The following is a 14,102-nucleotide window of genomic DNA, read 5'->3' as shown; positions in this document are numbered from 1 at the left end:
TCGTCGTCTTCGTCGTCGTTCTTGTCGCTGCCACCGCACCGTACACGACGGGGGAGTCGCCACCGATGCGACAACGATGGGGAGAAGAGCAGAGCTCTAGACGACGGCAAACGCATCGACCGTTGACACAGAAATCATATTAATATAAATTAACGATGTGGAAAATTTAGTTTAGTAGTGAAAATGGCGAAAGAGAAGCCCAAAGAAGCTGCCGAGTTGTTTCCTTTCTTGTGTGTTGTGTGTGGCTCTCACGTCGTCGACTCATCAGTCAAAATGTCCAGGGCGCTGCAAATCCCAGAGAGAAGCGAAACCTTCATTCGAATACCCATCCCACACACCCCCACACGAATTTCAATCCCAATCTCAATGCCAGGCATTGAGAAATCGTTTTGTTTTGATTCTATTCTGGCTGCCCGGTGTACAGCATTTTCGAGTGCATCAATCTCCATCTTCAGGCATTTTTCACGTTAATTGGCATTCTCTTGATTTAATTTCAATGCATTTTCCCCTTCCTAAACTCGATTTGAAGCTAATAACTCCCGCATAGACATCGACATCGACGGCGACGGCGACGGCGACAACGACATCGATATAATCATAATCCGATTATGCCCACGTCATCAACGGCATCCACATCCACATGTGGGAGTGCGAGTGCCACGCTCGAGTGGGTAGGAGTTTCGCTGCAAAACTTGTTGATTGCAAATTGATTAAGCAAAGTTCTTTCGATAGCAGAGCTAATGCGCCCTAAAGCCGGCTACAGCTGGAGGGATGTCTTTCGACGGTTTTTCAGGTTGAGTTTTACAGGAAAACTGGAGTGCAGGACATTGAATCTGTAGCTCAAAAGACAAGAGTCCATTATGCACAAGAACAATAAAAAGTGGTTCTATTTGGTATTAGTTGTTGTTGGAGCAAGTTTTAGATTTCTAGCTGAACATTTTTTATGTCATTTCTGGTAGTGTTTGGTCTATGCAGCCGGGAAACTCTAAGCTCTGTAGAACGTGCTGTAATTTTATGGGGAAATAATTTTCCAGTTGTGATGTGTGCCAGAAATCACTCTCATTCTCTTCGCTTAGACCTAAACCTTAGATACAGGGAAGAGCAACGACAAAACAGCTTACAATCTGAATCGTTTCCTTATATTCCATTGCCTATGAAGATATCTTTAAAATAAGCCTTTAAACCAATAAACATAGGCACCTCTAAGAAGTTTCAAGACAAATTTCTATACTTAAAATTAAAATTCTGCTAGAATTCCATTCCATTATTTTCCTTCTTTGTAAGGACTCGTAAAATACTCCCAAAAACATTGATAATGGTTTTGTTTTTTCTTTCTTTTGAAAACCCTTTTGATTTATTGCTGATATATATATTGTATAATATTCTGCATACAGGTATTTATTTGTTAAAAAAAATAAGAAAGATATCTGTTACATTTGTCAAGAAAATGTCCAAGAAAAACGAAAGGAAAACTAATCAAACGAGTACATGCACAGCAGCCACAGCACAGGGGGTTGGCATATACTTTCTTAGGAGACTACACAAAAAGGTTTTCATTTGGGGTGCATTTTTTTCGGTGCAAATTCTTGGTGCCACTGGAAGGCGACACATTGGCCTGTGCTGCTGGGGGATCTTGTTTTGTCGTTGGCGGCCGCACTGGCAGGAGGGGTTTCGGAGTCCACGGGGACTCGTCATGAGTGCCAAAAGGTGCGGGCCAAGACAGACTGCTGGTACTCCTACTACTATTGGGCGTGGGGCTTGGACATTGGATGATTGCTGGTTGTACATAGAAAGTTGTTTGTTTTGTGGTGTTTCGTTCTGGTAATGAGGATGCTTGGTTTTGTGTAACATTTTATAACGATAACTTTGCAAAGGACATTTAAAACTTAGATGGGAGGGATGCCGCCATGCCTAACGTTTGCGCTCCTGGTAGAATTCGCGTATCAACTGCCGCAAGTAGCGCATCTCGCTGCGACGCTCCCTCAGGGTGCGACGCAGACCCTCGTTCTCTTGGGTCAGCTCGTGCTCTTCGCCCAGCACGCTCTCCATTTCGATCTTCTTCTTCTGGCGATAGCGTGTGGCGGCATTCTTGTTCTGCTCTTTCTTCCTGATCTTGCGATCCTCCACGCCGCGTCCGTAGGTGCGAGTGCGTTTCTTGGGAGCAGCCATCGAGGTGTTCTCCATGGAGGTGTAAGCAGGGGATGAGCTGCTGCTGCTTGTCTGCTCTGGCAGCCAGTCATCATCCACATCGGCAATGCTGCCGCTCACTCTGCTGCTGCTGCTGCTGCTGCTACTGCTGCAACCCATCGAAGACGAGGCCTGAGATTCGCAGTCATCGTTCAGCTGCTGCCAGTTGGGGGGCAGCTCCAGCTCCTGCGCTCTCATGTTGACAATGTCATCGATCAACTGGTTCTCCCGGGCAATCTCGCTGCCCGCCACCCAGTGTCCAGCGTTGAAGCTGAACGGCGTGGCCGGTGCAACGGCCGGAATAGCATCAGTGGCATAGTATGGCTATAAAAAGGAGCAAACTTTAGTAAGACTCTCCTGAAGCGTGAATCTATTTTTCAACTTACCTTCTGCTCGACCTTGACGAGTACCGGTGCTGGCGACAGTTCGGGTTGTTGTTTGTATCCATCGAACTGAGGCGGCGACTGTGGCGGCGATTGCGGTGGCGTCAACTGCAGGATCGATGAGGGATCCACGGGCTGGTACTCCTCATCAGCAGCCACAGGCGAAGCTATAGCAGCAGCAAAGTGTGCTTTGGTTGTGGGTATTATCGGCTGTCCGACTGCATCGACTACATTTGGGATGTAGGTGTTTGTCTCATAATCAATGCAGTTCAGATGGGCCTTTTGGTCCAGGAGGCATTCTATAAAAAGATTTGAAGAAACAGATTAGAATATTGTTGTTTTTCTATGAGATTAAGTACCAATTTATGGTAGAACAATTTCCATTTAATTGAATCCGTGTCTCCCTTTGATAACTTGTTTGGAATTCTAATGGTTTGAAGTCTTAATTTAGTATATTCTCCTGCAAATTGGTTTAGTCTTGTTATATACTATATTATTCATATCAATATTCATCAGGTTTCAGTAACAACTTAATTTGTTCTTATTGCACAGAAGATTCTTAGAGATAGTCGTAGATTTTTTGTATTCTACACATTATTCCGATCTTGTTTAACTTTTGTTGATTTTTTGTAAAGACCTATAATCGGTGCAACGTGTAGCCAAACGTGATGAGCGTAATACAGCAGCGCCACTCGGTTGCTTTGGGATCCGTGCCTCTTAATAGTACAGTCAATGATACGTATCTATTATATAAAACACTTTTGGGCGCGGTAGATCGAAACGAGTGAGTCGGGGGTTGGCGCAGCGGGGTTTCCCCTTAGTATAAGGTAATGAAATATGTTCTAAAAGACTAGTGCATCTTAAGGAACACTAGAGAAGAAGTCTAGTTAAATCTTAACGAATCGTTCATTAATCAAGAAACTTCCTTTCCATCTATCTCCTCCTCCGCCCTGGACTGCACTTAAAGAACAACAACTACGTCTTATTTCCCCTTTAAAGAATTGTTGTTTTTCTATAATATTTTTCCATACCCAATTGATGAAACTTATTTCCATTGAAGTGAAGGACGCCAGCGTTCGCTCGTGTCGTTCGGAGCGAACTCTAGTCAACATTTACATATTGATTGTGGCATATTTTCCTTCTCTATGCGTTTGATTGTTTTTATTGATTCCAACTTGAGATGAAGGAAAGATACGACAGGGAGACGTCAAATATTGAACCTAGTTCGACGACATCGTTTTTCATTGTCTGATGACGGCGGAAATTCCAAGTGAGAGTAAGAGTTTTCCAGCGAATAGAGATAGACCTTCGAGAAACTTCAGGGCAACACCTGTTTTGACAAATTGACCGACAGACAGACACCTTGGGCGCCATTCACCTCTCCCTAGACCAGGCATTAGCATAACACGTTTCCCCCATCATCGATCCACAACCGATCTATCTATCTACCTATAGAGCTATCTCCCCCCGTCGGGTGAACAGCTGCGCTTGAATACCTGAAAACCAGAGCAAAAACTGCAACTGCATTAAGAATGCATTTACATAAAAATCTCGTTTTAATTTACAATGCCAGAGCCAGAGACAGAGCCAGAGCAGAGACTCTCGAACTCTCGATTGTGTGGCCACGCCTTGGCTGATTTGAATTTTCATTTCTATTATACGATTTTCTATATGAAAAACATGGGAAATACAAAAACACCCATTGTTGGACCGAAACACGTGGATACTAAGTGCTTCCTTCCATATGGTTAATGGTTCAAATGTCCATAAATAGTTGTTTATGAGAATTGGAAAACAGTATCATAATTGCTTGTCGACTTATAACGCCTTGCTTTCTCAATTAATTAACGAGATTTTCAAATGTTTAAGACACGATCTCGGCCTCGGCCACTGCTCGGTGTGGTATGCAAAAAAAGTTGATTAAAAGCAATAAATATACTAGATAAGTAATTATTTCTATGGCTATTATTTAAATGATCTTTGACGATAAGAGAACTATCAAATCGAGTTTCTAGAACTTAGTTATTATAAATAGGCTACCCAAAAGTATGCTTCATAATCTTACCTAAGGAAGAGACCAATGAAAAACGTTTTTATCGAGGCACACACATGAGTTCTCCGACATTTCCCCGCAACATTACTCTCCTACAACGATCCATGATAATAGTGTGCCCAAGAATAGTTTCTACATCTTCTGCCTCTACATTATTTTCCATTGTTCTGATTGCTACGCCATTTGTTCACAGCTCGTATTTAATAGATAGCTTACTTATATTCTTACTTATAGAGCGATTAGGTCCCGACTACAATGTTGCCATTTGCGGAATATCAAGTAGAACAACGACAGCGGGAGGCAGAGAGACAACTACAATGCCAGTTTTCCCCGACAATCGTTACGAAAAGAATATATATAATAAATTATATACGAACAAATATTAATATTTAATGGGAACGTGATTAGCAAACGTACAACCTTGACGCACAAAAATGCCTTTTGTCTACACAAATAACAAATAAGCCTCTTGGGGAAAACAATATTGGGGGGAAAAATAATGCTAAAATTCCCAGAGAAACTTAGCATTCCCCAAGAGTGAAAATGGAACACCTTTAAGTCTGAAGTCGCTTCCGTGATGATTTTCATACTTTCCCAAATCCTAAATTCGCTTAGTAGGTCAAGGTTATTCGCAAGTTCATAAAGGTTCTGATTGGGGTTATCTCTACGAAAATAAAAGCAGGATTTGTCTAGTTTCGGATGTGAGTCTTGAATGTTTGTCGAGCCCCGAAAACCAAACAAAAAGCCCAAGTGTACACCAGCCTCAATCCCCAATCCCCAAGTCCAGTCATAATATGCAAATGGGTTTTATAAATATTAAACTGAAAGCGTTCGCCGCAGAGAGCGAGAGAGAGAATAAAACAATGAAATGAAGTGCAAAACGAAGCAAGTTGTTGGCGTTAAACCCGCTTGACCGGAAAGTCGTCTCAAAGAGAAGCAGCAGCCTGGAGATGGAGATGGAGCTGTAGCTGGAGCAACCGCTCCAGACTTTGGAGTTGACACCAGAGACAAAGGGGAGTCTGTAAGTCCATCATCGAGAAGAAAGATGTGAAAACACTCTACAGCTCATCTTCATTTCGTAATCGTATCTCTTCGATGTGTCTCCGTCTCCTCCACAAGAGAGATAGTGATGCGAGACGTGGGGTGACAATAATTTTTGATAAGAGCAAGTGCAGCAGTGGGTCAGACTTATGATGAGACCTGAGGCTGAATACGAGTATATGCAAAAATGCCGTCGGCAAGTGGAAGAATGTCTCACGAATGTGCATTAAAACAGGAACTAAGAGCATGAATATGGCAGATCGTTCTGAGGTGAATTTAAAGTGGTATTTGAAGAGCCTTGTGGGATGGAAAGGTGCTTATAAAAAATGTTCCTTATGTACATACCCCATAAGATCTTTTACTGACAGTGATGAATATATAAGATTTCATTCCACATGATCTACAACTTATAACATCTTGTAGTGGTAATTTTATACGAGTAATCGGAAAAGTTCAAACATCGCTATAGTGCGGAGAGATCCCTTACAACATGATACTCCTCTAATTTTAGCGCATTTTATAAAGCATAACCCGCTCTATTTTTATCAGTTTTAAGAAGTATGGAGAAAGACAAATATTGTCGAATGGCAAGTGTTTTCTTGAGCCTGTTTTCCCTTGTATTTGCTTATAGATAATATGCCTATAATAATAAATAGAATAGCACATTCTTTGAGGCATACACATATCATATCATATCAGGGATAGTCTATCAGATACTAACCATAGGCTTGCATAAATATATATGTACTCATCTTCGCGGCAGCAGTGAATCGTTGAGGAAGTGGGGCGTGTGGTGGTGGTGGTGGTGTATTGTGTGGCGTGTCTCAAGTTTCAGTGCAGTACAAAAGTATCAGGCAGTAAAAGAGTAGATAAAAAGTAGCGCAAGAAACGCCTAAAAATGTGGGATGTCTTAGAGCCTAAACTAAACTCAAAATAAATCGATGAAAACCTAAACTAAAATATCAAACAAGTTAGAAAACGAAACCTAAGTTCTAATATTAACGAGAAATGCTGTTTTTATCAGAATGATATTTCGTAATTATCTATTATTTGTATATTTAAATATTTGCAACAGAAAAGGGGGTAGAAAAAATCACAGTGTCAATTTTGAATGTTCAAATCCAAAGTGTTGTCGCAGCACTTAGGCCAGTGTAAATAATATAACGAAAACAGAAAATATATAAAACAAATTTACAAAAAGATCAAGAACTGAAAACACACAAAAAACACGTGGAAAAAAAAATTAAACGTATCTCGAGTGGAGACTGAGTGCTTTTTTCCTATAAGGAATGTCTATCGTCTGTGGATCTGTCGTGTCGTGTCGTCTGGTCTTTTGGTCTCGATTTCCCTTAGGATCCAACTGCTGCCGCAAGATGTGTGTGTGGCTGGATACTCTCGTGGGATCGAATCCTCGTTTTTAGCGTCGCTTCACCAACTTTTGCGAATTGATCACAATTTCACGGTTCCACATGTAGCGGTATCCACAGTGTGGTATCATGCTCACAAAGTCCTTGATTCTCACACTCGAATGGTCAGAGGTTCGGGTCACTCTTCGGGTTCGGGTTCTATACAATCCTGGAGATCAGGCTACATATAGTTGGCTCTGATCGAAGATCCCCTCAAGCGGACACGTTTCGTTTTGTTTGGCGCCGTTTTTGCGGTACCGAATCGATTCACTGTGCTCTCAGATATTTGCTCTGATTTATTCCCGAAATGGAATTCAATTTAAATCAATTTTTCAGATTGTTTTCTCGTCTGTCTGTCTTTTGCGCGTTTTCGAAACGCCAAGACGTGTGCTTTTTGTTGTTATTTTTATGCTTATTCGCTGTTGTTGTTGTTGTTATTATTGTTATTGTCTTTAGGCAGTTTCTTTGTGTGTTGTTTCTCTGTTGTGGTTTTAGGTGGCAGGGGGTGGGTGGGGGCGTGGCTGAATCTGAATCCAAAGCCAAAAGCCGAGAGTTTCGTATTCGGAACGCACGCCGTCTGAGTAACGATTTTCAACTGAACGGCGTTTGCAAAGTGTGCAAGGTTTTGCTTTGGCCAAAGTCGAGACTTCACAGAGAGAGCGAACGAGAGAGAACGATCGAGAAAGAGAGACCCCAAAGAGAGAGAGAGAAATCAGACTGCGGGGAGACAGAGAGCAGAGCCCTGCAATAAGATCAATCTCTGGCTTGTTGTTTTGAGCACGAGATGCTATCAGCGGCAGCAACAGCACCACCACAGGGGCAACCGCTTGTTCACAGCACGAGCCCCAGAGTTTAAGCCTCAGTGGAAGCCGAGGCGATACGATGATGATACGAGGCGAGCCAATGGACTGTGGGACACAGTGGTGCGGGAGTGCACAGAAACTGCTGCCAGCTGGAAGCCCAAAAGACAAGTGAAAGTTGGCGGAGATCTTGTATTATGGCTTTGAATGGTATGCATTTATTCGTTTTCTGGCTGTAAAAAGCGTTAGAACGTGATCATTTACCTCTCAGCATTATATCTGGAGATATGTGAGAGTCAGAACTATTAAAGATTAGTTTTCGGGACCAAATATCGAGTAGAAAATATTTTAAGCTTTAGGAATTTTCTTTACAGGATTTACATATATAAACTTGTTACCTAAAAGCCATATATTTATGTATATGAAAAATCGGACAAGTTCCATTCTGATCAGGATGTTGTGTAATTAACAGATTTCAAGACACTGCAATCTGGCAGCTAAATAGATCAGGATCATTTTTATAGGTTATAAAATCCTTCGTTCTGTCGTTTAAGTTGAAAATCTGGAACATTTCTTCTATAGGATATTGGTCATAGCTTGGAATAAACTTGTTTACAAAAGTCTAAACTTCAAATCTTATATCTCAAAACCTTAAAGTTTTCAAGATTCAATTTACATTTGACCTCTACGAATACCTCTGGACAGTAACTAAAGTAACTTTTTTAGGTCGAGTCGATAAACCAGTTTTCCAGACACTTAATTAAAATGGGTGTGTTTCCATTAGTAAAATGACTACAATGTATAATTCAAATTACTCGGATACTACAGACAAAGTAACCATAAATTAATTAAATCAATTTCTAATTGATCTTAAAAACTGTTTGTTCTCTCAAAGTACTATTAAAATGTTCATTTGTCATTAAATGATACCTATGGAAAGCTATAGAATGATGTATATTTATTTCAAGAATAGAAAGGCTGAACTGAAACGTAATGAAATATCTGTTAAATATAATTTTCTCTTTAGATCCACTTTCAACCACTGTCCATCGACTGGAGGCTCTGTACAGCAATGCATATTATATTATATTACATTATATATGTATGTATGTACGTGTATAGTAAGTACAATATTATTTTGCACATCATTATCAATAATTTACGAGTATAATATACGATCGAAATTCAGTCACCCCTCTTCCGCACAGTCGCCCCCGCTGTACCGTTTAAGAAATCAAATCTATTTGTTTGCCCTACAATTTGAGACCTCACTTCAGGTGGTGGTTGTGTGACGTGCATTGAACTCTGTTTAACCCCCAAGTGCAAGGCAGATAGAGCAGATAGAGGTGCGCTACGAGTGTCTGTTGCCAATGGCAAAAAGTGTTTTATAATATGTTTGAACTTGGAGGAGGTAGATGGAAACGAACAGTGCATTTTGTGTAGCATGAGGAAAGAGGTTTCGCTTCATGTAAATGATGATGTATATGATATATGTCCAAAGTTCAATGACGTTCGGACCTCTCTTTAGCACATGATATCTCTCCCTTCCTTAAGAATGTTATTTATAGGAGCTCCGACCAGGCCAATCCCCAAATAAAGAACACCCTACCCGAAATGGGGGGCACGTCCTCCAGTTAAATGTAAATTTTGCTTAAAACAAAGAAGTTTACTGCTTAAAAATATCATTATTATAATGAGAAAAACCCTCAAAATTTCCATAAGCAAATGTTACAAACAAAAAAATGTATGTACATATATGCGTCAATTGGTTCATTGATCGGGGAGGCTGATAAATCCTTGAACCTCTCGAGAAGTTGTGTTTCTGGTTTGCCAGAAGAATGTTTCAACCTTCAATCCAGCACATTTTTCGAATGGCTTGATGTTGTTTGAACGAAAGAGAGCAAAACGCCCAACAGAATGGTATGCTAGTAGGAAATAGATTATAAATAAATGTAGATTCCTTCCAAAATACATTTTAAGAGCAAAAGAGATCGGATCGAAAAAGAGCGAAAAGTGATCGTCGCAAAGAGTGTACGGAAGAGAGAGCGCGCTCAAGCGATCACTCGCTCAATGCGTGATCGAGCGACACAAAAGCTGATTGCCTCTCTCGCATTGCAGTTGTGGCCATTACAGAGCCCTGGCCCGAGCTTGTGGGCCACGTTTATAAACAATAATTACGATCATGTTAAAAACAACAAAAACCGAGACATACACATATAAGAGTAAAAGCTGACTGGGGCGAAAACCCGATCCGGTTCCACAACTTCACTTGGAACAGAAAAATATCACCTCAGAAATATTTGAAATCTTAATACCATTCGGGGGGAAGATTGCGATTGGCGGGCCCCCGTTTATGTGTGTGCCCTGCCAATGGAATTCAAGAGGCGAAAAGGTATTATATAATATTACATTAAAAACTAAATTAAATATTCAAATTTGTGCATTCAAAATGTGTGCCGTGCCTGTTGGGGGGCCTTGTGTCTACCATTTCTGCAGACAGACGTTCAAAGTTCAACTGAATTTATAATTTGTTTGGATTTTTTGTTTGTTTTTGTTTTGCTATTTTTATACATGTATTATGGATTTCTGTTTCTGTTCAATTTCGATTATTTTATGGTTTCATAATTGCTTTTGGGTTGATAAGACGAGATTCGAGGAAGCTTTCATTAAATGTCCAGCTTGGGAAAATAACAACAAAATATCAATAAATAGTTGAACTATGGGGTATATCTATTATATTTCTGTACTAAAATTATCTGATGGATTTTGTTGTTTCAACATATAAAAGTCGGAAAAGACTCCTTCCTCCGATAAGAGGAGCTTGAATAGCTCGAATTTCTTTGCATTGAGGCTATCAGTATTTTGAGTCTTAATAAATAAATAAAGTATGGGAGAATCCCCGTAATCCAAGACGCTCTTTCGTTGGCGAATTGAATGCTTTTTACGATGAAAGACATTCCAGGGTTATTCAACCTGAAATAAAACCGTTTGTTTGAGTTAAAGGTAAAACAATCCAACTGTTTTCAATATTAGAATGATCTTTGTTTGGCTTAAATTGTTTCTTCCATTTAAGATACGGAAATCTTCCACATACGGACGTGACTTATACGAGAAAATTCAATTCTATTCAATAGAGGTATTCTTTCAAGAAACTACATCTAAAGTCTATGGAGAATCGGCAACAACAGAGTTCCTTATTTAAACTGAATACGAAAAGAATCTACAATTCATGAAAAACAATTTCTTTCAAAATCATACGATTTTTTTTTACCGAATATAAACATCTATGACTTTCTTTAACTTGAACTTCGAAGAAAAAACAATATATTCTATAAATAAACACAGTTGAACTTCTTTAACTTTAGCTTTAACAATTTTGATTTACTTTACCGAATCTATGAAGGGATAGGCTCAAACTTAACCTAAAATCGATTATAATTATAGATACTTAAAATAATATTCAATAGAGATTTCTTAGTACATTATACATCAAGGACTATAATATTCGAAACACATACAAGAGCTCTGTGGGTATTAAATTATAATCTTTGGCAGTAACCTCACAAAAGTACTTAAAATTGCTAAGAAATATTCGACATTCATCAGCAATGAACTTTGATAAGACATTAGTTGCCTTATCAATCCTCTGAAATTCTAATCGATTGCCTTGCAACTTTTTTGCATTTTAAAGACTTGCCTTCATCCTTCAGGTCCAAAAACTCCACAATCAACTCCTCGTTGCCCAATAGATCCAATGAGGCTTCTTCATCCAGCGCCAGACCCTCCTCATCTCCTATCAGTGAAATGCCTAAAAATGCATAAACAGTATTAGGGAGCCGATATTATTGCAGGGTAGAAGAGCAGCGGACCATTTGCAAAGTTGTCATCATAGAGCCACACTCCGTCTGCTGACTCAGTGAGCGCAAACAGATCGGAGGCTTCCGCAGCCGATGTTGGCGACTGGGGCTCCATTTTGTGATCCCAGTACAGCTCCCGCGGTAGATCCAAACTCTCCATTGTCAGGTGAAATGATGATGTGTCCATATTCAGTGTCAAAATCAGATGTCAAACTCGATATACAAATAGATGTTGAATAGATGCAATCCGGTCCGTAGAATGCGAATGGTTGTTGTATCTGTGATTCTTGTTGTTGTGAGGATGCCATGGTGGCGCTGCAATAATATACATTCAATAGATTCAATAATTAGTAAATTTATTTAATGATTTGGCACTAAATGTATGACCTGCACTGTTCAGTGCGCGCGAAACTGATTAAACACCCTTTTAGAACTCATAATCCCTGATTTCGCACTAAAGGTATGATGATGACCCGCACTGTACGAGTGATAAGACCGCCAGACGCTGTAGCACCTCAGAACCCTTTCAGACGAAATAAATAGTTTTCCAAACAGACGCTGACGTCTGAATGCGTAGTCACGCTGATAAGCAGGCGTCGACCCCCCCTCTTGAGTTGCGGTCTGGTCGTCCAAATCTTCGCAATTTCCATGAAATAATGTGAAAATCAAACCTGAACTTAAACTTCAGATTGCACATCATACCTTATCTTGTTGTTTAGGGGACATGTGGAGGGTGAGTAAGTGGTCGGGAAGCCTGCCCTAAGAAGCTGTCTAGAGGGAGTGCTACTGAAAGCGTGCTTGGAGGGAAGGCATTCTTTCAGCGAAAGCCATTTCTGCACTTGTTTGGCAGAGAATTTGAGATTCAGTTCATGCAACCGTGAAAACTGGTTCAGAGGGAAAGTTCCTTGAACAGCAACAATTACAGATAACGAATTCCTTCAATAGAGAGAAATTGCAACAGAGAAAACTTGTTTACGGCGAGAGCTCCTATAACAGCTGGAAAATGTAAACAAAAAAGGAATACAAAAATGCGGAAATAACAAAACTTCCTTATCTTTGAAACCTCATCTCGTATAGCCAATTCCCACTGTAGATGTGACTCATATTTTTGGAGGCTTGTTCACCCCTCGCCTCAAACGCACGTGTTGCAGCAGGATGCAACGCGCGGGGGTGACGGTGACTCAATTCCAGCCAGCGATTGCGTCAGCCAATCTTTTGGCCACTCCATGTGTGTGTGTGTTGCATGCCCCAATGCAATTCCATTGGGCTTTTTGCCACGTCTCTGGCGAAAACAAGAAACCATACAAGCCACACACACAGCGGCAGTAACAACAATATAAATGTGCAAAACCTGTGCGGCAGTGTGTGTGCAGATTTCGGGAAATTGCGAAATGGGTTATGGTTGGATGGATGGGACTTTGATTTTTTGGCGCACTTACGCTTGCTTTTTATACGTTTCCATGTTGTTCTTGTGTTGAGGCACCTAGGTGCTTGTTGTTGTTGCTTGCGCACAAACTATAAAGCCATTTTTACGTCAATATAAATGCTGAGAACTTTTGGAGGAAAAACTGTATCTTTTTGCGTTTCATTGGAACGATAATGACAGATTTAAAGGTGGGAGCGCATCGATATTGGACTTATCGATAAGGCCCTCAGAAATATACCGAAACATACCGCCTCATTTTCAAAATATACCGTAAATATACTGACGAATTCAAGTTCTATTTTACATTCCTCGTTTTTGATATTCCGTCGAATATTACTAGCTATATAGAACATTTAGCCATGCCCACATAATTGTATCCAATTAATGAACCTATTTTCTAATTCACTGGTTTATTTTAAATACTCGCTTTTATTGCATTTTGCGTAAAAAGAGGTTTTAGCGAAATATGTAAGTCAAACAAAAAACAAGTATCGAAATAGGTCAATCAAAACAAACGAAAAAGGAATTGCTTAAGGCTTAATTTTGATATTCCATTGAATAATGCTGACTAACTAAATCTCTCAGCACGGCCCACATAGTTTTATCCCATTGAAGAATCAATTTTCTACAAGATTGGATAGTTTTTAATCCTTGCTTTTATTGCATTTATTGTAAAAAAAGGTTTAAACGAAAAAGTTCAACAAAAAAAGAGTCGCTATATTTCGTGTAAGCCGTAGTATAGGCCTTTGTATACCCTATTTTGTTAATTTTATATGAAAGTATAAATATTAATATGAAGTTAAAACGTAACTAATAAAGACCTTTTCTCAAATTGACATTTTTTAGACATATTCATGTATATGATGAGTGTTTTGTATACATATCTCGATCCTGATACCTATTCTTGGTCTCTTCAAGAAGACAATAAGCTTTAAAATATCGTTGAAAT

The 14,102-nt window shown here is 39.8% G+C and overlaps 1 protein-coding gene across 2 annotated transcripts; it reads right to left on the bottom strand.

Moving 5' to 3' along the window:
* Positions 1-1,353: 1,353 nt before the first annotated feature.
* Positions 1,354-13,276, bottom strand: LOC6596600 (activating transcription factor of chaperone). 2 transcript variants are annotated; one of them, XM_026987975.1, is made up of 5 exons: positions 13,167-13,276; positions 11,740-12,042; positions 11,568-11,678; positions 2,574-2,869; positions 1,354-2,511 (listed from the first exon to the last, which is right to left on the bottom strand). In XM_026987975.1, exons 2-5 carry the CDS (start codon positions 11,912-11,914, stop codon positions 1,912-1,914), a joined length of 1,182 nt encoding a protein of 393 aa, XP_026843776.1. In that variant the 5' UTR covers positions 11,915-12,042; positions 13,167-13,276; the 3' UTR covers positions 1,354-1,911. The 2 variants fall into 2 exon arrangements, with proteins under 2 accessions (XP_026843776.1, XP_002021715.1); XM_002021679.2 differs by lacking the exons at positions 11,568-11,678; positions 11,740-12,042; positions 13,167-13,276 and adding an exon at positions 6,386-6,526.
* Between the last annotated feature and the right edge of the window lie 826 nt (positions 13,277-14,102).

Source organism: Drosophila persimilis, unplaced genomic scaffold, assembly GCF_003286085.1.
Source record: "Drosophila persimilis strain 14011-0111.01,24,50 unplaced genomic scaffold, DperRS2 tig00000124-arrow-pilon, whole genome shotgun sequence".
Taxonomy (NCBI): domain Eukaryota; kingdom Metazoa; phylum Arthropoda; class Insecta; order Diptera; family Drosophilidae; genus Drosophila; species Drosophila persimilis.
The sequence above is the reverse complement of the archived record's forward strand: the minus strand, read 5'-3'. Positions and strand labels throughout refer to the sequence as shown.